Source organism: Melanerpes formicivorus, unplaced genomic scaffold, assembly GCF_026170545.1.
Source record: "Melanerpes formicivorus ecotype bairdi unplaced genomic scaffold, bMelFor1.0.p_v2 SCAF_7, whole genome shotgun sequence".
Taxonomy (NCBI): Eukaryota; Metazoa; Chordata; class Aves; order Piciformes; family Picidae; genus Melanerpes; species Melanerpes formicivorus.
This window is the reverse complement of record NW_027142359.1, coordinates 22,237,461-22,259,033: the sequence shown is the minus strand read 5'-3', so window position 1 is coordinate 22,259,033 and position 21,573 is coordinate 22,237,461. Positions and strand designations below refer to the sequence as shown.

The window sequence follows — 21,573 nt, the reverse complement described above, 5'->3', positions numbered from 1 at the left end:
CATCCTCATGGCCCTTCTCTGGACACCTTCCAGCACCTCCATATCCCTCTTGTAATAGGGGCTCCAGAACTGGACGAATATTTACATATTGAAAGCAGCAATTAATAGTTAGGAAAAGATGGTTTGCTCTCTGAAATAAATGCATTTAAGATTTCTGAAACATTACCTCTGATAAAATAGCCACAGGAAATATTTTTTTTTTAAACTGACCTCTGCATCTTTTTCTGTGTAAGCAAGTACAGGCCTCCAGATTGGGCTCTTAGGGAGAGCAGTTCCCAATAGTTTGAAACAACCTTTTCAAAATCACACAAGGGAGTCTACAATGAACTTGCCTTCAGGATAAATTCAGAGACAAACCATTCCAAATACAAATTACAGTCAGACATTCAGATTTTCAAGAGAGAAAGAAGATTTTTAGATAGAGTCGCTGCATTTGCATACACAAGCCACTTGCACAAGCCAATGTGGTAGTTCAGCAACCCAGTGACACATGAACAGCCTTCTCATTTAAGATTTACTGGCTTGAAATTCTTCTGAAGCCTAATGTTAGTGTTTATTTATGCATGCAATAACAGACATGAGTTAGCCCTACAAACAAGACATTTTAAATCCAGTTCCTCTAATTTGGAGTGTGGTCTTCTGATGCTGTATGGATAGTATCACCTAACTCCTCTCATACTGATTGCTCCCTTGCAGCCACGTACAAAAGCTGGTGTTTTGTCTCCTCTCACCTTCAGCAGCCCCAGTCCTTCAGTTATGCAGCCTGGGGAATGCCAGTTATGCAACCTCTGATCAAAAGCAGAGGCTGGTTAGGAAGAATTGAATTTTAGATGAAAGAGTGATACAAAGAGAAGGTTGATTGCTTAAAGATAATTCAGCTCTTAGGAACTGCAGCTCGCTCACAGGGGCCCTCTGTACAGAACAATTTGCTTCATCTAAGCAGTGTCCTATGCTGCATGACAGAGATACGCACACAGAATGTGTATGATTGCATAAAGATAACACACACTGCAGAAGGCTTCAGAAACCAGACATCTCTGCTTAGTGCTGTGGAGTATCAGTGTTCAAATCTTCTTACCAGGGCTGCCCTTTCAGCATCATTACTGCTACAAGAAAACTGAACACCCACTAATGAAGCAATATTCAAATTAAACTAAGACAACCACTAATGTTTCATCTTGGAAGGAGTACTGTGAATTTTAAAATGAGCTTTGAGGTCCTAAGCATTCACTAGAACTACCAGCTAGTACCGCACACTCATAAACAGTGAGACACCAAGATATCCCTGCCCTGTATCACCCAACAAAACACTTTGCAGCAATGTGGGCAGCAGGTAGAGGGAGGGGATTATGGGCCTCCTCTCCACTCTGCCGAGACCCCGCCTGCAGTGCTGGGGCCAGCTCTGGAGTCTTCAGCAGAGACATGGACCTGTTGGAGTGGGCCAGAGAAGGCCAGGGAATGCTGGGAGGGCTGGAAGCCCTCTGCTGTTGGGCCAGGCTGAGAAAACTGGGGTTGTTCACCCTGGAGAAGAGAAGGTTCCAGGGTGCTACCATAGAAACACAGAATAACCAAATTGCTTTGGTTGGAAAAGACCTCAAAATCATTGAGTCCAGCCATCAACCCATGTCCCAGAGTGCCGTGTCCACATGTTTCTTGAACATCTCCAGGGATGGGGACCCCATCACCTCCCTGGGCAGCCTGTTCCAAGGCCTGACCATTCCTTCTGTAACAAAATTGTTCCTCATGTCCAACCTAAACCTCCCCTGGCACAATTTCAGGCTATTTCCTCTTGTTTTATCGCCTGATACTAGGAAGAAGAGACTGACCCCCATTGCACTCCAGTCTCCTGTGTTTTCCCTACTGTCTTGCAAAAACCTTGATAATAGGATGCCTTCCACTTGGGGGGGGAGGGAAAAATTAAAATGTAGCAATTCAAGGAATAGAATCAGAGAATCATTTCAGTTAGAAAAGACCTTTAAGATAGAATCATAACCACAAGTGTTTACAGACAGAAAAGAAACTGCAGGAAAATTCTTTATGTGGCAGAACTTTTCATAACCTTATGCAAGCCCTGAAGAAAAAAACCAAACCAAGAACCCCCCAAACTATTACTGGTGCTAATTTCCACATCAAATGTGGAAAACTTTCATATATGAAAATTAAAATCAAGCTGACATATAAATAAAAGTTACAGATGAAAGCTACTCCTTTTGTTCCTGAAGAGAGCTGTCGTTAAACTGAATAATTTCTTTGAAGACTGAGCACAAGATTTTTCCCTTTTCTGCACACAAAATTGAAAGATTTTCTCCCAATGAGCTCAAAATGAATCAAAACTTGGCAAATTCACCTTAGGGACATTTTATTCCTGAGTTTCTAAGAGTGATATTAACATTCACTATGAAACTAGCTACCCTGGTACATTCATAACAAATGAAACCCTTTATCTGAGGGCTGAATTTAAATGAAGCTCTTTAAAGAATTAAAAATCTGTCATCTTCAGCTCTTCAGAGGCAATATTTTTTCACTAATCTCTAATAAGTATTTTCAGATCATATGTTGTTATTCCACGGTGTGTAGCTCTGCTAAAACAATTCAAACAAATGGAAGAGTGTAACTGTCAGCATTAACAGTGCAACTTAAACTAAGAATTAGGCACCCACCAATCCAACCAGCCTATGATCTACAAATCACATTATAAACCACCAAGCTGGGTGAGTGTGTTGACATGCTGGAAGGTGAAGAGGCTCTACAGAGGGATCTGGACAGGCAGGATCAATGGGCTGAGTCCAGTGATATGAGGTTCAAGAAGGCCAAATACCAGGTCCTGCATGAACAACCCCATGAATGTTCCAGGCTTGGGGCAGAGTGTCTAGAAACTGCCCAGCAGAAAAGGACCTGGTGATTCTGCTTGACAGCTGGCTGACAGCTGGCTGCATGTAAGCCAGCAGTGTGCTCAGGAGGCCAAGAAAGCATTCTGGCATGGATCAGGAGTAGTGTGACCAGCAGGATCACGGCAGCCACCTTACCCCTGTACTTGTCACTGGTGAGGCCCACCTTGAGTACTGGGTTCTGTTTTGGGTCTCTCACTACAAAGACATTGAGGAACTGGAGTAATCCCAGAGAGGAGCAACGAAGCTGGTGAAGGGTCTGCAGAATGAGTGTTCTGAGAAGTGACTGAGGGAACTGGAGGTGTGTAGTCTGGAGAAAAAGAGGCTGAGGGGAGATCTTCTGGCTTTCTACAACTCCCTGAAAGAAGGCTGGAGCCAGGTGTGTGTTGGTCTCTTCTTCCATATAAAAAAGCAATAGGATAAGAAGAATTGGCTTCAAGCTGAACTTTTTACTGCTGGGACATCTGCTCAGTGTAAAAAGAGAGGCGTGTTTTGCTTCACGTATTTGTAACCATAAACTGGGCAAGGTACCACCTTCAAGGATTTCAGGATGCTTTTACCATTCTCAGTAGGCCACGTGCCATAAGCACATGTGCCAACAGAAAAGATGGTACTGGTCCCAGCTTGGCTGTAGCCCAGGACAGCAGTTTGTCTAGAAAGATGAGAATGCTGGATTGCATAGACACATTCTTGAAACACTGATGCAAGGAGAAACCATCACATTACTGCTCTTGAGATCTTGTGTGGTTTGTGGCCAGAGGGAGTTCTGGTGAGATGGGTCACTCCCCACTGCACTGGCCAGAAAAGATCCACATTATTCCTCTCTAGATAGAAACAAACTCCCCCATTTTCAGTTAGGACAAACAGATGCAGCATTCTGAACGCAAATATTTGCTCCAAAAATACTCTAATGTTTCAGTCCATTAACCAACCTGCTGTGGCAGCTGGTGAACAGTCATCTTTTTAATTAGACACTCTTACTGATTAATTAGTCTCAGAACACTGAACAGTGGAACCCTGCACGATGCCATTGGGACAAAAAATATTCCTCTTCCTAGAGTTAACTTAATATCCTTTGGTATTGCTGCAAATCACAAGCTTGATTAATTTTCTATTCAAACAGCCTTCCTATAGAAGGAACTGTTGAGCAAGAATAATAATTATTTAAAATACATAAAAATTATTATCACTAAAATTATTATTCCAAATAAGTTTAATAATACTCATTTCAAATTAATGCTAATAAATTTAATACTGCTAATCAATCACAAACATGGCATAAGGACACCAGTTTCAGACTGAAGCCTATTTGCCTAGACAAAGCAGCTGATTTGTAATCTCCTCCACTTCCCATTTACTAAGGGAGTAAACCAGCAATGAAAAGAAAAAAGCTGAGTAAATATTAAATATGAAGCAAAGAAGCAAACATCTTTTCTTGTTTGAACAGTTTTGGTAATTTCCAAGTTTAAAAAGTAAATACATTCCTGCACTGCTGTGTGAAAGTTGATCTTCATTCCTCTGAGATCAGTTTGCACCAAGGAAAAGAGATACTCAAAAATAATTCATTGCATGGAAAACTGCTAACAGCAGAACGATGAAACTTCCACAATGGTTTTTGCTAATTTTAGCTACCCTATTTCCAACTTCTTGTTTTGGACAAGAGACTACTATTAGAGCTTTGGGAGAAGAGATGATACTGACATCTATTTGTAGGACCTCTCAGAGAACCACAGAATAATAAGATGCTTTAGGCTGTAAGGGAAAATTTAAAGGTCATCTAGTCCAGCCCCGCTGAAAGCCAGCAGGGACATCTACAACTACAGCAGGTTGCTCAAAGGCCATCCAATTTCACCTGGAATGGTTCCAGGAATGGGGCATCTTCCACCTTCCTGGGCAACCTGGGGCAATGCCTCACCACCCATTTTGTAAAAGATTTCTCCCTTCTCTTTAGTCTAAATCTACCTCTTTTAGTTTAAACACATCACCCCTTGTGCTGTCACAAAAAGCCCTGCTAAAAGGTCTGTCCCCAGCTTTCTAAGCAGTTCCTTTAAGTACTGAAAGGTCACAAGAAGGTCCTCCTGCAGCCCTCTCTTCTCCAGGCTGAACAACCCCAACTCTCTCAGCCTGGCCTTACAGCAGAGGAGTTTCAGCCCTCATCATTTTTGTGTACTCCTTTGAACCTATCACTCTGTCCTAGCACTATGAAAAAGTTTCTGTTCTCAGAAGGTGTTTTTAATAATGAAATACAGCTGATAAAGTATTCCTTTTTTTTTTTTTCCTACTGTAGCTCTTCCTTTTCTGTAGAAGTTTGTATGAGATCTGATGACCTGCCAGTTGGAGACCCAAATCTATGGCAGACACCTCTACCAACAGGAAAGCAGGCTGGAAGCCACAAACCCACCTGCAATGAGGAAACAAAGAGCAGAAACGCTAAAATTTATACAGACTGAAGCCAGCAAGCTCCTAAGGGATAAGACCACACCATGAGAATTGTTTGACTTTTGAAGAGCACCAGACACTTGTCAAAAAAGCAGCTTGTTCCCACCAACCAAGAGGAAACTGAGGCAATGATCTTGTAACCAGCATCCCTTGCCCTCCATGTCATGCACAACTCATCCTGGGATGGCAGCTGAACACATGACTCCACAGAGACAAGAAAATTGATGTGGAAGGTACAGTTCAATCAGTGTACAGAGACTGCTGCTGTCTGCCATCATTTACTGCTCTTGTCAACAAACATGAGCTAAAGTTTGTGTCTGGGCCTGCAAAACCTCTTCACCTGAGAGCTCTCCAAAAATCTAAACCCTTAATTTGCATTTTTTTATTTATTTCTGCTTCATAAAGAGAAAGCTTTTCTTGCAGGGCTCAGAAATCATAATGCAACCAGAAATGATAAACTACATCTATTAGCTGTAAATTGATTAGAGTTCATCTAGCCCCAAACCCAATCAATTTGCTCCATTTTCTGCAGCAATGGGATGAACTTTCATGTAATTCTCTGCTGTGTGAGGATTGTACCTCTGTGTGATTAGTGCCAATATCAAATTATTCCATTACTGAGACAAATTATTTTCATGATACAGCAATATTTAAGCCCCAAATCGACACCTCTCATATCTGCTCCAGACTCTGGAAGAATTCTCAGGCTTTTCACTGTGCTGTAGGGTGGCTTGAAATGTTACTGGCTCTGACCCAAAACACCATTACAGAGTCAGCAGACAAAGCTATTTTTTTGGCCAACTCTTCTGAAGCCTGACCTGTTAATTAGTTATTATCTCTAACTGCTCTGGGCACATGCCCACATTGCCAAAGGAAATTATGACAATAAACAAATAATCTTATTTTTGGGTCTCTTACAAGTCATTTGGAAGGACAGTCATTTAGTCTTTCTTTAAGACCTCTGACTCAAAGTCACCATCCAAACCAAAAATGGGCATCGCATCCAAATGCAAACTTGCATTGCTTTTGAGTAACAAAATGCTGCCAGCATCTGATTTACCTGAAACTGGGATTCTTTTGCTCATCATACTTGGAAAAAAAAACCAAACCAAACCAACAACCAAAAAAAAGGCAAAAAAACCCAACCCAAAACCAAACAGAATCAGACAGACTGCTGGGGATTGGAAGGGACCTCTAGGGACCACCTAGTCCAATCCCCCTGGCTAAAGCAGGTCACACACAGCAGATTCCCCATGATCACAGTGTCATGTGGGATTTGGAATCCCCTCCGAGAAGGAGACTACACAACCTCTCTGAGTAGCCTGCTCCAGGGCTCCAGCACCCTCACAAAGAAGGTTTTTACCTGTTCATACGGAACCTCCAGGGTTCCAGTTTGTACCTGCTGCCCCTCGTCCTGTCGCTGGGCACCATGGAAGAATCTGGCCACACCCGCTTGCCCCCCACCCTTTAACTATTGATCAGCATTGAGAAGATCCCATCCCATTCTGCTTTTCTCCCAGCTAAATAGCCCCAGGTGTCTCAGCTTTTTCTCTTTATATCCTCCAGACCCCTCAGCATCTTCTTAGCCCTTTGTTGGACTCTCTCCCATAGTTCCTTCTCTCTCTTGAACTGAGAAGGACAGAGGAGGACACAGTACTCCAAATGTGGCCTCACTAGGGAAGAGTAGAGTGGGAGGAGAACCTCCCTCGACATGCTGCTGGCCATTTTCTTCTTAATGCATCCCAAGGCACCATTGGCCTTCTTGGACACGAGGGCACACTGTTGGCTCATTGTGAACTTCTTGTCCACCAGCACTCCCAGGTGCTGCTCTGTGAAGGTCAACCCCTTGCCTGTGCTGGTGCAGGGGGTTATTCTTCCCCAGATGCAGGACCCTACACTTGCCTTTATGGAGCTTCATTTTTAATAACAACAAATTTCAAACAAGTTGTTTCCTCAAGCCAGAGCAGCAGTGGCATTTAAAAGCAGTCTGTGGAATGCTGTTAAGATGAATTTAAGTGCAGCTCACTTCTTGTTGGAAATCAGATTGCAAACTGAAAGTCTTCTATAAAGAATGTATACATTCTTTATACAGAATGTGAATGGCTGCCTTCTTTATTCTTTTCTTACTTTACTTACACAAATACACACAACCCTGACAGGGCTCATTTTCTACAGGGAGGAAGAAGGACTTGAGTGTAGGTAATTTCAAGAGTGCTCAGTTACAGCTCTAGAAAACAGGCCCCCAACCCCTAATGCTGAGATGGATGGAAAGAATTCTCACCCTACAAATTCAGCAGTGAGAGCACATCCAAGAATGAAATAATCTAGAACAGAAAAGCAAAATGTTAGTAATAGGCAGCATAAAATGTACCAAGTAAAAATTCTGTCCCAACTCAGACACAAGAAGTGTTCTACACCAAATTGCTTTATTACTGGCATCAAGTGACAGCAGATTGCTCATGATTTACACACTGACAGTACCTGATACCTACTCTGAAAGGGGCAGAGTGGGACAAGGTGGAGCATAGCTATTGCTAAAGACAATTGCCAGTCACCTCAGCTGTAAATGGGGTAAACTGTTGCTTGCCACTGGTTGGTTTATCAGAGCTCAAAATACATGTCCTGGAAAAACTCATCTGAGTCTCAAGAGGAACTAGTGAAGCTGAACATGAAATAACATCAAGTAGGGAGGAGAAAAAAAAACCCTGTCAGTGAAGAGACTTGAGCTTGGTACATGCCTTCTACTTACATTGACTTGACTTGTACTTCTAGCAAAGGCACCTGACAGGCTTTCACCAAAGCTCTGCACACAAGTACTGGGATTACTCTTTCCTCAGCATTATGAACAAGAATTATGATAAAGAGTGTGGCCACTCTACTCTGCCCTAGTGAGGCCACATCTGCCATACTGTGTCCAGTCTGGGCTCTCCAGTTCCAGGACAGGGACTTGCTGGAGAGGGTACGGAAAAGAGCAACAAAGATGATGGGGGGGCTGGAACATCTCTCTTATGAGGAAAGGCCAAGAGAATTGGGTCTTTTTAGTCTGGAAAATAGAAGGCTGATGGGAGATCTCACAAATTATTATAAATACTTAGAGGGTAGGTGTCAGCGTGATGGCACCAGTCCTGGCTCAGTGGTGCCCAGCGACGGGACAAAGGGTAATGGGCATAAACTTGAACATAACCTAAACATGAGGGAGAACTTAAGGGTAATGGAGCACTGGAACAGGACTGCCCAGAGAGGTGGTGGAGTCTCTATCTCTGGAGACATTCAAAGCCCACCTGGATGTGTTCCTGTGTGACCTCCTCTAGATGACCCTGCCTTGGCAGAGTGGTTGGACTCGATTGTCTCCAGAGGTCCCTTCCAGCCCCTACCATTCTGTGATTCTGTGACTATAAAAGCAGATTTTCCTCACTAGGATATGCCTCTGCCATTTCTTTAAAATCAATCAATATTCATAAATGCACATTGATCTCTGAGCATGTATGTTTTATTTTCTCCTTCCTTTTCTGTGCCCCATGCAAGGGGGTCAAAACCTCATGGCACATATGGCAGAAGGGTAACTAAGGCAGATTTTGATTGCTATGCAGTAGAGATTTACATATATGTCAGAAACCAAGCAGCTGCCAAATCACAACTCCTACTCTCTCAAACTGTATGCAAGATCTACTATTGTGCTCCAGTCAAAAGTGCTCATAATAATCACCAAGCTGGAAGGCAGCAGGAGACACAAGATACAGCAAGATAGTGCTTTTCAGTAAGAAAGGATTTGGGAGAGCAGAGATGTTTCTGTCTCCTTTTCCTCCTGGAACTCCAAACTCACCTAGAAGTGGGAGATGTCTCAGCGTGCGAATGCTCTGATCTGGGGAAGGAAACACAGCTCACTAGATCACTCCTGACAGGCTGCTGACCTCCAGTGTGAAGGCCTAGAGGACATGCCTTCTGGAGAAAATAACTATGGCATTGATTTTTCTAAATAAGACAGAGATTTTATTTTGCTTTCTCTGCTGAACTGAAACACTAAATCAAGCCCCAAATTACTCTCTCCTGCAGAACACACTGAAGAAAACACTCCTCTAGCTGAAAAATACTGCAGCAGATTTCACAGCTCTGCATACAGATGGATATGGAGACAGTAACATGCATAGCAGAGTTGTTAAGTGATGTGAATAAGAGTTGGCCAGTCTAACACACTACTTATGCACAATCTGCATGCAACTGGCACAGAACAACAAATGTGTCTATATCATAGTCTCTAAAGAAAATTTAAGTGTTGAGAGTCTGCTACCACTCAGTTCAGCACAAGGAACATGTTTTTGGCCTCACAGCAATACAGTTCTCCTCTACTACCAAGCAAGAGTTTCACCAGGAGGTAACCGGCAACACTGAGCAAAATTCCACTTTTTAACATATTCCTCTCTGTTCCCCAGTCATAAATTAGGTCTCACATGTTCAACACTATTAATTCCAGCCATGATGGTAAAATGACAGTTTTCAGGATCTGCTCCTCAAATTAGCCTTCTGAAACTTTCTTTGGGAAAGAATTCCTTTAGCTCTCGAAACCAAAGAAATCCAAGATGGTAAAGATGTGTCCAGAGAAGGGCAACAAAACTGGTGAAGGTCTGGAGAACAGATCCTGTGAGGAATGGCTGAGGGAACTGGGACTGGGAGACTTTATTGCTCTTCACAACTCCCTGTGGTTGGAGTGAGGTAGGTGCTTAGTCTCTTCTCCCTAGTATCAGGTTACTGAAAGAGAAGAACTGGCCTGAAATTGCGCCAGGGGAGGTTTAGGTTTGACATAAGGAAAAATTTCTTTGCTGAAAGGTGGTCAGGCATTGGAACAGGCTGCCCAGGGAGGCAGTGGAGTCACCATCCCTGGAAGTGTTCAAGAAATGTGTAGACATGGCACTTCAGGACATGGTTTAATGGCCAGGGTTGGTTTTAGGCTGACAGCTGGACTTGGTGATCTTGGGCGGTCTTTTCCAACCAAAACAATTCTGCAATTCTAAGATGCCTTCAAACCCAAACCTCACTCAAGAAAACTGGCCAGCATTCCTTACCTTACTGACAAGTACTGGCTGACACTATCAACTACTACAGTACTCTACAGAATTCTGGTATAACATTACATAGTTCAGCTGCATTATTTTGATTACTAGACAGAAAGAAAAGAAAAAAAAAAGCCCCAACTGCACCAATATAAATTGTCTTTAAAATCCCAGATGCAGAGATTTTCCCAGGTACCCTCTTTCTGAGGTACTGCATCTGGCAGTTCAGCCAAATAGTGCAGGTAAGGTTGGATGACCAGCAGGGGAAAGGGCTGGGGTGTGAGGAGCATGGGAGCTGTTACAATGAGCTCAGAGATCAAGCAGCATGGGCAGAGTGTTATGAAAGGCAATAAAACAGAGGTGTTTAAGGTAGAGCACTGCATCAGAGGGAGTTGTATGAAGAGGTACATAGATGGTGGGCCAAGCTGCAAGACGTTTCTACCACCTGCTTTCTGTATCTCAGCACTCTTCATTCTCCATCATCTAACCACTTAAGAATATCTTATAGAAATCTGCTCAGGAATGCACACACTGAAGTTGTACAAGACATCCACAACAATATCCAGCTTCCAGAAGAGGGCCCAAATGACAGAAACATTAAGCAGAATGGCCAAAGTAAAGGAATGTGTATAAACTGAAAGAATCGAGACAACAGCTATCTAGTGATTGGAATCAATGATTTTGAAGGTTTTTCCCAATTGGCATGATTCCAGGATTCTTTTTGATGGGGAGAATAAATAATTCCAGAAGAAGTAAAGTCCAAGTTGTTGGTATATTGGGACAGTAGCATACAAACTGCAGAAAACAAAGAAATAAGATGTGATTTTTCATAGAGGAGAAGGAAGTGAACAATCATCAATACCTAAATGATTCTGATCCTTAACATGCCTGCTATTATTGACAGACAATGCTACAAAAAAGCTTTTAGTAGGAGTCAGAGAATAGTGTGTGTGTGTGTGTCCCTCTAAAACAGCTGAATTCACATTCCACATTACAATGAAACTGAAAGGAGTTTTGTTCGCAAATGTAAATACCAGATTAAAAAAAACCCAACAGCTGACAAGTTTTTCTGGAGTGCTTAGTATTAAGCATTCCTAATGATGGGGAATGGAATGGAATGGAATGGAATGGAATGGAATGGAATGGAATGGAATGGAATGGAATGGAATGGAATGGAATGGAATGGAATGGAATGGAATGGAATGGAATGGAATGGAATGGAATGGAATGGAATGGAATGGAATGGAATGGAATGGAATGGAATGGAATGGAATGGAATGGAATGGAATGGAATGGAATGGAATGGAATGGAATGGAATGGAATGGAATGGAATGGAATGGAATGGAATGGAATGGAATGGAATGGAATGGAATGGAATGGAATGGAATGGAATGGAATGGAATGGAATGGAATGGAATGGAATGGAATGGAATGGAATGGAATGGAATGGAATGGAATGGAATGGAATGGAATGGAATGGAATGGAATGGAATGGAATGGAATGGAATGGAATGGAATGGAATGGAATGGAATGGAATGGAATGGACCAGACGAGACCTTCAAGATCATCACGTCCAACCCATCAACCAATCCAACCCACCATGGCACCAAGCACCCCATCAAGTCTCCTCCTGAAGACCTTTGGAACAGACTCTCTCCTTTTTGTTTCTTTCCATGAATCCTTCCATGCAGGGTGTGCCAGATGATGTGATCACCAGTAGTTATGTTCAGACTAAAGAAGACATTTTGAGGTCTTTGAACAAAAGTGATTGACTTCCCAAAAAACCCACCAAACCCTGAGTTGGCATAAATGCTTCAGTTCAGAAAAGGATTTCCTTTTCTGCTCTGTAACAAGAGTATTTCATATTGAACCCTGTACGACATAGCCTCTTCCAGGATACACGTCACCGAAACGTTTCTACCCTGTAACGACCAAGTGCAGCGAGGTATTTTTAAGGCATGAGGCCCCAACGTCAAGCTGAGCTTGCTTGCATTTTACAAGTTCTCCACTCCCTCCTCCGCTGTGAAACAAACATCTTCCTCACTTTTGGAAAGCAAGAGCAAAATAACGGAGGCGGTTTTGATGCAACATACAGTTGACAGATGTCCTGTGAATGGTTTCTAAAGAAAATATAACCCGGCTACAACGTCAGAAAGGAAACAAAAATGTACACTACCAAAACATCCTTCCACAGTGGTAAAGGAAAAAGAAGGCATGAGGACAGCTCTCACTCGAGGAACGCTGTTAAACTTTACAAGCATAGTGGGTAGGTCACATTAAGAGGACAAGTACCAAAGAGATGTGACAGAACTATGAAAGGAAACTTGTACCAGCAACACTACCCCAGAACTTCTGCATGGACAGATGATTCATTCCCTAGAGAACAAATCCAACACTTTCTCTGAGCCACAAACAGGATTCTCTTCATCTGTTCCTTCCATCATGACCATTTTTTCAGACAGCTGCTTCTCCTCTACCCTGCAGTGACAACAGCTTTAGAACCCCCCAGCGCTGAGCTGACCTCCTGACACCGCAGAGTTTTCACTACTAGAGCACAGTGGTTCTCCACTGTCAATCATAGCTACATCTGGAACATCTATGCAAACTTCTTACACTGTTTCCTGAATGCACTGATGATGCAGTATGGGAAGAGATTCCCAAAAGGATTCTCCTCTCAAAACACCCATACAGCAAGAAGGCTGCTTTTCTGCTGGGTAAAAATGGACTTTCTTTTTTAACATCAACAAAACAAGAAGCATCCAACTTTGTGAAGTTGTGGTTGGTTGGCTGGTCTGGAGGGTTTTTAAAAGAAGAGAAAATTAAGGCATAGAGAGAACAAACTGCTGGGGGGGAGTGGGGGGAAATATGAATTTGAGTTTATAAAAGCAACCTGAATGAGAAATTGTTGAAGAAATAAAACAATTAAGTTCAGTTTATTTAAATAACAAAAAATCCCCAAACAATCCAACACCTGAACAACAAGCTGGTGTGCTTCTTATCATCACAGCAAGGGAACAGAAAGCTAAATGTCAAACATTACTGCAGATATAGGTCAGCAATTTCTATTGTTAATGCCATCCAGCAGGTATCCCTGGCAGGAGGTAACATTGCCCAATCACCATTTCAGCTGCTTAGAACACGTCAAATTGTTTCACTCCTTTACTACCTCACCACTGAATAAAACTGCTGCTCAGCAGAGTTCATTTCAACCAATGGAGAACAAAGCGAACAGCACCACCACCAACAACAACAAAGTAAAACAAAAAAAACCCAAACTAACAACCAAACCCCAAACAAACAGACAAAAAATAAAGAAGAAAAATCAGCTCCCTTACCATTGTGATGAGAACTCTGTATTTATCCAGCATTGCCTGGTTGTCATGGCATCCTGCCAGCAGCTGCCAAACCTCTGCCCTCAGTGCTTCTGGCACACCACTTTTCACCAGTGTAGATAATCCATTTGGTCTCACCACAAGATTGTTGTGCCTGAGAAACAAGACAATCATTTGCCTATTACAATTCAGCTACAGAAGCAAAAAATAGACAGAAACTATAAAGAGTTTTTCAACTTTCTAGTATTGATCTGAAAGGCAGAATCAGCAACTGGCAAGGTAAGCTTTCTGCCACTGGTTATGCCAATGTATATTTGTCAGATGGTAAGGAAACATTCTGCAAGGATTTACAGTAAGAAGCAGAGGCAAAATGTACTGATATCCAAATTCTCCAGGTACAGAGGAATTAATGGAAATTAAACCAACACAACTGCAGAGGCTGAACTAAGCTGGCTAATGAAGACAGCCTGAATTGGAAGAGAATACTATGCCATCTGTGCAGACAATTCCATTTAAATATTTGTCCAACATATACATTTAGCTTTAGTTCACATCAGCCTAAGATATACAGAGAAACAGAATTTGGAAAACAAATAAACAATTTTAAGAGTATTAACATGAAGCTTAAAGCTCCAGTTTTTCACTTGACACCAAGAATATGTAGAAAGGCCCACAAAGCAGGAACACTTGCACACACCTCAGTAAAATCCCCCCACTCCAAATGAATCTGCCTCTTAGCTGAGCCAGTGCCTTACTGTCTGCTTGTACACACACCAAGAAAAGCAGAAAGGCAACTGCAGGATCACTTGTTTTATGTGGGTTTTTTATGTGGTTTTTTATGTGTTTTATGCAGAGGGAGTTGGACAGGCTTGAAAGATGGGCCCAAGCTAACCTCATGAAGTTCAACAAGGCCAAGTATAATGTCCTACACCTGGGTCAGGGCAATCCCAAGCATAAATATAAGATGGGCAAGGAGTGCTCCAGAGAGCAGTCTGGAGGAGGACTCGGTACTGTCAGTTAATGACAAACTCACCATGAGCCAGCAATAGTTGCTAGCAGTCCAGAAGGCAGCTGTGTGCTGAGCTGCATCAAAAGCTGTGAGAGCAGCAGGACAGGGAGAGGATTCTCCCCCTCTCTTCTGCTCTCATGAGACCCTCACCTGGAGTACTGAGTCCAGCTCTGGTTTCTTCAGCTAAGAAGGAAACTGAACTGCTGGAGCAGATCCAGAGGAGCAGATCACCATGCAAGTGATCAGAGGGTGGAAGCATCTCTCCTGTGGGGACAGCCTGAGAGAGTTGGGGTTGTTCAGCCTGGAGAAGAGAAGGCTCTTGGGAGACCTTAGAGCAGTCTTCCAGTACCTGAAGGGGGTTACAAGAAGGCTGGGGAGGGACTTTTTACAAGGACTTGAGATAGGATGAGGGGCAATGGACTGAAGCTTGAGGAGGGCACATTTAGACTGCAGATTAGGAATAAATTCTTTATAGTGAGGGTGGTGAGACAATGGAATAGACTGCCAGGGACGTCATGGATGCTCCATCCCTAGAGGCATTCATGGCCAGGTTGGGTGAGCAACCTGGTCAAGTGGGAGGTGTCTGTGTCCATAGCAGGAGGATTGGAACTAGATGATCTTTAAGGTCCCTTCCAATTTAAACCACTCTGTGAATCTTCCAACACTGTGTGATTAATCCTGCAAATGCTGGGATACAGGACACTAAAAAGGGGATATTCAGCCAGGTTAAATACTAGATATGCCTTCAATAACCCAGACCATTAGTCCATAGATTTAAGGTCAAATCACTGCACATGCACAGTGTGGCAGAGCTCCCAGGCATAGATGTTTGAAAGTCCTTTCTGACATAACTGTTTACTGATCTTGATTAAACCTTTCTTTGACTTATCATGGCAATTTTCAGAGCAATGCAAGAAACAAAGCTGCAGGAATTGACTCTTTATACCTCTGATGTGGGAAGTGCTTCGCCCTGTTGCAGCTTTGACCGTTGTTAGGATTTTCAGCTCCTCTGGTAGAAGAGCTGTTAAAGAGTGGCAGCTGAGCCAAAAGCTAGCAAGCTGCAATTAAATTAAACAACCTGCAATTTGACCCTCCACTTAAAGCAAATGTTTAGAGCACTCACTCTTTCAAACAGGTCATTAAGATGTGAACAGATTACTACAAATGTTTTAAATTTAAAAGGTGCTCTAAACAAATTTCCTTTTCCTGTAGTACAAGGATGATCTTCTCTCTAGCAAGCCATGACAGAACAGGAGGAAGTGGCCAGAACTTGTGCCAGGAGAGGTTGAGGTTGGACATTAGGAAAAATTTCTGTGCTGAAAGAGTGGTCAGGCATTGGAACAGGCTGCCCAGAGAGGAGGTGGAGTCACCATCCCTTGAGGTGTTCAAGAAACGTGTGGACAGGGCACTTCAGGACATGGTTTAATGGCCATGGTGGTCTTAGGTTGAAAGTTGTACTCGATGACCTTAGGGGTCTCAAACAGGAACAATTCTGTGATCCTGTGATTAATAATCCTTGCTCCACAATAGTGAACAAATATACATTTTTCCCTTCCTTGTGAGAAGCCCAGGCACCTCACATTCCTACACACCTTCTGACACCTGCTTGGCCAAACTGTGACAGAACAAAAGCATAAAGTAAAAGCTTATTCTAGCCTTATCCTTTAGCACGTGGGAAAAAATGGGTCATTCACGGGTGCTGACATCTTTAATTAGTTACAAAGTGCTGTATTTCAAAGAGATCATTTTAGAACATCAAAGAGCGAGGACAGAGAACAGGGATGGCACAGACTAGGCTCCAACTTGAAAAATAACTATTTCTGATCAAAGACTGTTATTGATCATTGCTACTCAAAAAAAAAAAAAGGAAACAAACCAACAACAAACTGCATCAGAAATACTTCAGTACTCAGCTAAACTAGCTCAGCTTGAAATAACAACTTTAATGCTGAGGATGCACTAAATAGTAAAATAAATCTTAAAATCTTGCAATGCTTTCCAACAGCTTAGTGTCTCTCCCTGGAAAATTCTCTTATTCCTGTTTCCATGTCTGAAGGAGACTCTTGGAGCACCGTTTCTGCTGAGTCAGTCCTTTTGGCTACAGTGACATTTAAATGAAATGACAAACACAAATTAAAATGCAAGGAATGCTTCATCCAAGAGACAAATCAGCACACCACTTATCCAAGTGGAAATGTTAATTTTTGTTTATTTACTTTGTTTAGCCAGTGCACAGATATTCCACTAGCATATGCTGCGGTTTGCAACACACCAGAAGATTTTGTTTCAATCTATTTTTACTTTTCAAACCGTAACCATTTTTCATCTGTTACTCTTTCCAAGTTTTGTCCTTTAAAGGTAAAAAATGCTGTTCAGGAATTCAAGTACTTTATACACTTGGATTTGTCTTAAAAATGAATACTGCCTAAGAGTGTCCTAAAGAAAATGTTTGCTACTGCAAGTCTTCTGGCTAGCTGGGATCTTCCATATCTCCTCCCATTTTTAACTAAGGTGTTTTAACTACTAAATGATTCTCTGAGTTAAGTAAGTTATGTTAGGACTTCAAAGTAGTTTACTCCAAAAGTCTTAAATGTTTTTTCTCAATAGTATGCTTGACTAACTTGAAGAAATAGTTGGTTGCAGGAAACCTGGAGAAGAGGAGGCTCATGGGAGACCTTATTGCTCTCTACAACTACCTGAAGGGTGGTTGTAGACAGGCAGAGGTTGGTCTCTTCTCTCAGGCAACCAGCACCAGAACAAGGGGACACAGTCTCAAGCTGTGCCAGGGGAAGTTTAGGCTCGAGGTGAGGAGGAAGTTCTTCACTGAGAGAGTCATTTGTCATTGGAATGGGCTGCCCAGGGAGGTGGTGGAGTCACCATCCCTGGAGGTGTTCAAGAGGGGATAGGATGTGGCACTTGGTGCCATGGTTTAGTCATGGGGTCTGTGGTGACAGATTGGACTTGATGATCTTTGAGGTCTCTTCCAACCTTGGTGATTCTGTGAAACTTGAGATAATGAACTGTGGGTGTTATTTTTCTTTACTTCAGCAAGCTTATCCACAGGAGTCCAGATAATTGTCACAGGCAAAAGTTTAACATAAAATAATCACCTGACATAAAATTAAAAGTACCAATTTAAAAAGCAGCATCTTTCAACATAAATGCAATGCAGAGTGAAACAAACCTGCTCAGAAAGGACTAGGGATAGCCTTCCTTAGTGGTTTGGAGTGCCAGGTATAAAGCTGCTAACAATTCATAAACTCTCTCTAAGGATGTCTTTTAGAATAGCCTTTGGGAAGTCCTAAAGAGCTCAAGAGCAGATCTGTTTATAGCCTTTTCAGGTGAGGAAAATGCAATTGCCTCTAGGGATCAACTGCCTTCCACACTTTGCCTCAGTGTTTTCTGAAATGACAGAAGATTTGTAGAATCATTTCATGCAGTATCTGTGCTTTCTCAAAAAGATGTTTCATTAAGGCCAGAAACTTGGCTGACAAAATAGTTAAAAAGAAGCAGGAGGGAAGGGTTCCACTGAGCTTATGATGTCTTGCTCAGTAACCTTTGCATGAGATCACCATGAAGATGAGGTCAGCAGCAAGAGGTGCTGTTTCTCCACAGCAACAAAGTTGCCAAGTAAAGAGAACTATTGCCCAGATGAATTCTTAATGTGTTTTTCAGCTCTCTTTTTGGAGTTAAGAAAAGGAAACTTTGCCAATGCCTGATTAAGGGCCTCTGATTATTTTTGTCTCAGGCAGCAAGAGCTATTACTTACAAAGGGAAAACCAAGTAAGTGGTTCTGGCATCTGCTAATAGTATAAGGTAGCAAATACACAGACTTGTTCCTCTCTTGGCAGAGGGTACGCTGCTATTGAAGCACTTAATTAAACCACAGAAATAACACTGTTGAGAACATACTCTAGGCTTACAAATATTCTTCATTCTACTCTCCAACAGAAACAGTTTCAGTGCAGATCAAGTTCTTTCTAGAATTTCTTTTCAAGTGCTTACACACAGAACATTTTTAAAAAATTAAGAAAAACAAAAGAGTGCTTCTAAACAAATAAACCAGTCCCTGTAAGTCAGCTAGTACAAAAGGCTCAGGACAGATTGGAGTTGCTCTGTCTTTTCTATCCTAGTACTAAAAGGCACTGAGTTTTGGGAAAACTTAACATCCAGCCCAAAAGAAGACAGGTGGCCAGAAAGTTCTGCATTTGGAGGCTCACATGTGCAGCAAGAGCATACAGGGACATACTCACAGGTTCACAGAAAGGTTTCAGCTGGAAGGGACCTTAAAGATCATCTAGTTCCAAACCCCCTGCCATGGACACAGACACCTCCCACTAGACCAGGTTGCTCAAGGCCTCCTACAACCTGGCCTTGAATACCTCCAGGGAGAGGGCATCCACAATCTCCTTGGATAACCTGTTCCAGTGTCTACCCACCCTCACTTCAGAGGATTTATTGCTAATATTCAGTCTGTATCTCCCCTCCTCAAGCTTCAATCGATTCCCCCTCATCCTATCACTACAAGCCCTTGTGAGAAGTCCCTTTCCAGCTTTCTTGTAGGCCCTTTCAGGCTGCTATAAGGTGTCCACAGAGCCTTTTCCCAAACATTGAATGCAACAAGACTTTGGGGAGAGAACTGTCATACAACCACAGGCTAAAATAGGTGCATTTACTAGGCCCTCTTAAACAAGGTTTAAAAAACACACCTCAGTGGGTTCTGTATTTCAGTTTTTAAACTGTGCAAGCTGAAGAATGCAAACCTGCTGCTCAAGAGCATACAGTCTCATAAACAAAGGAAAGGTTAGTACTTAAATTTAAGAAATGAAGTATTACCATCTGCCCAGTAATTCTCCCCAGGAATACAAAATCTTCTCAGGACAATCCTTTGACACATCACCAGTGCCACTGGAGAGCTCATTATCACTCTCTGCAAAGAGAAAGAAAAAAAGAAAAAAGAAAGAAAAAAAAAGACAGGAAAAAAAAAAAAAAAGAAACAAAAGCATGCAGAGATTTACTAAGGAGAACAGATACTGAAGGTTCATACATATAGGTCTCAGACAAAATCTTCTCATGTATCAGTTTTAACACCACAAAAACATAGGAAATATTAGTGGAACCATAAAGAATGTTTAGCAGACTTGACAAAACAAGTGTATTAATAAAGTTACCACCAAGGTCAAAGGTACAAGGCTAGGGAATAATTCCCAGTGCTGCCACAGGAAAAGGGGCTGGGAACTAGAAGAGCTCTACTGTGAGAAAAGCTTCAAGGCTGTCAAGTCTCTCTGTAATGAAATCTCACAATGCATTATTATCTACAAGTCACATCCACTCCAGCCTTCACATAAAGGGAATTCTCTTTCGAAGCACAGTAGATAATGCTGCTTCATCACACCACATCCCTTCGTTGCCACTCTGCTCTCATGTGCAACTTAGCTCAAGAAGCCTCAGAGCCACAGTCGCTTTTTTTAACTGAAACAAGTTCACAGGTGAGATGTAAAAACAACACTGTGACATTAAAGGTCATGTTGCATGGAACAGAAAGAAAAAAAAATGTCCCAAATGGAAAGGAAACCTCAGAACTATTGAAATGGTTATGGAGAGATATATGTCATTAAATGACTAATAACAAAACCAGAAGGGATAATGTGAGCCTTGCACAGTGTGCTCAAATAACCTTTATTTAGAATAAACCTTTATTTAGAATAAACCTTTATTTAGAATAAACCAAACCAGGTTGGAAGAGACCTTCAAGATCATCGTGTCCAACCCATCAACCAATCCAACCCACCCAAACAGCTAAACCATGGCACCAAGCACCCCATCCAGTCTCCTCCTGAACACCTCCAGTGATGGTGACTCCACCACCCCCCTGGGCAGCCCATTCCAATGGGCAATCACTCTTTCTGTATAGAACTTCTTCCTAATATCCAACCTGAACCTCCCCTGGCGCAGCCTGAGACTGTGTCCTCTTGTTCTGGTACTGGCTCCCTGGGAGAAGAGACCAACATCTGCCTGTCTACAACCTCCCTTCAGGTAGTTGTAGAGAGTGATAAGGTCACCCCTGAGTCTCCTCTTCTCCAGGCTAAGCAACCCCAGTTCCCTCAGTCTTTCCTCATAGGGCTTGTTTTCCAAACCCCTCACCAACTTTGTTGCTCTTCTCTGGACTCGTTCCAGCAAGTCAACATCCTTCCTGAACTGAGGGGCCCAGAACTGGACACAGTACTCGAGGTGTGGCCTAACCAGTGCATTGTACAGGGGCAGAATGACCTCCCTGCTCCTGCTGGCCACACTGCTCCTGATGCAGGCCAGGATGCCATTGGCCCTCTTGGCTGCCTGGGCACACTGCAGGCTCATGTTCAGCCTGCCATCGACCAGTACCCCCAGGTCCCTCTCTGCCTGGCTGCTCTCCAGCCACTCTGACCCCAGCCTGTAACCACCCAACCCAAGTAACCATCCAGTTTCCAAGTGTCTCATGGCTCTAGGCATGTGATCACACAGAGCTGCCCAGACTGTGTAGAGCAGTGTGAACATGGCTTTGCAGCTATGTGGATGTTTCCAATTTTATCTGAATAAAATACTGCTACAAATTAACATGTCCACAGTGCTAACCATGTCCACAATGTTAAACACTGACAAGGCTCCAATTCTCAGCTCTTTTACTATGCACAACCTAAAAGAGGACAATGCAACAGCCCCATTATCCCTCAGAGGCCTCTGGAACTATGAAGAGTTTAGATGTTAGAAGGTCTCCAAGGCTGGTCTTTCCTATAAACTGAGCTGTCTCAAGAAGCTAAAAATGAAACAAAAAATGAAGGTAAAAAAGTATTAAACACTTGACCTCCAACTTTATGT

General features: G+C 42.6%; 1 protein-coding gene across 5 annotated transcripts in view; it reads right to left on the bottom strand.

The window, feature by feature from the left end:
* The window catches only part of RABGAP1L (RAB GTPase activating protein 1 like), a 310,408-nt gene that overhangs the window by 207,236 nt on the left and 81,599 nt on the right, over positions 1 to 21,573 (bottom strand). For all 5 annotated transcript variants that reach the window (XM_068141360.1, XM_068141361.1, XM_068141358.1 and 2 more), the window contains 2 exons: positions 19,555 to 19,648; positions 13,713 to 13,863 (listed from right to left, as the gene is read on the bottom strand). In XM_068141360.1, coding sequence (XP_067997461.1) covers positions 13,713 to 13,863; positions 19,555 to 19,648 — 245 coding nt within the window. The remainder of the gene's footprint in view (positions 1 to 13,712; positions 13,864 to 19,554; positions 19,649 to 21,573) is intronic.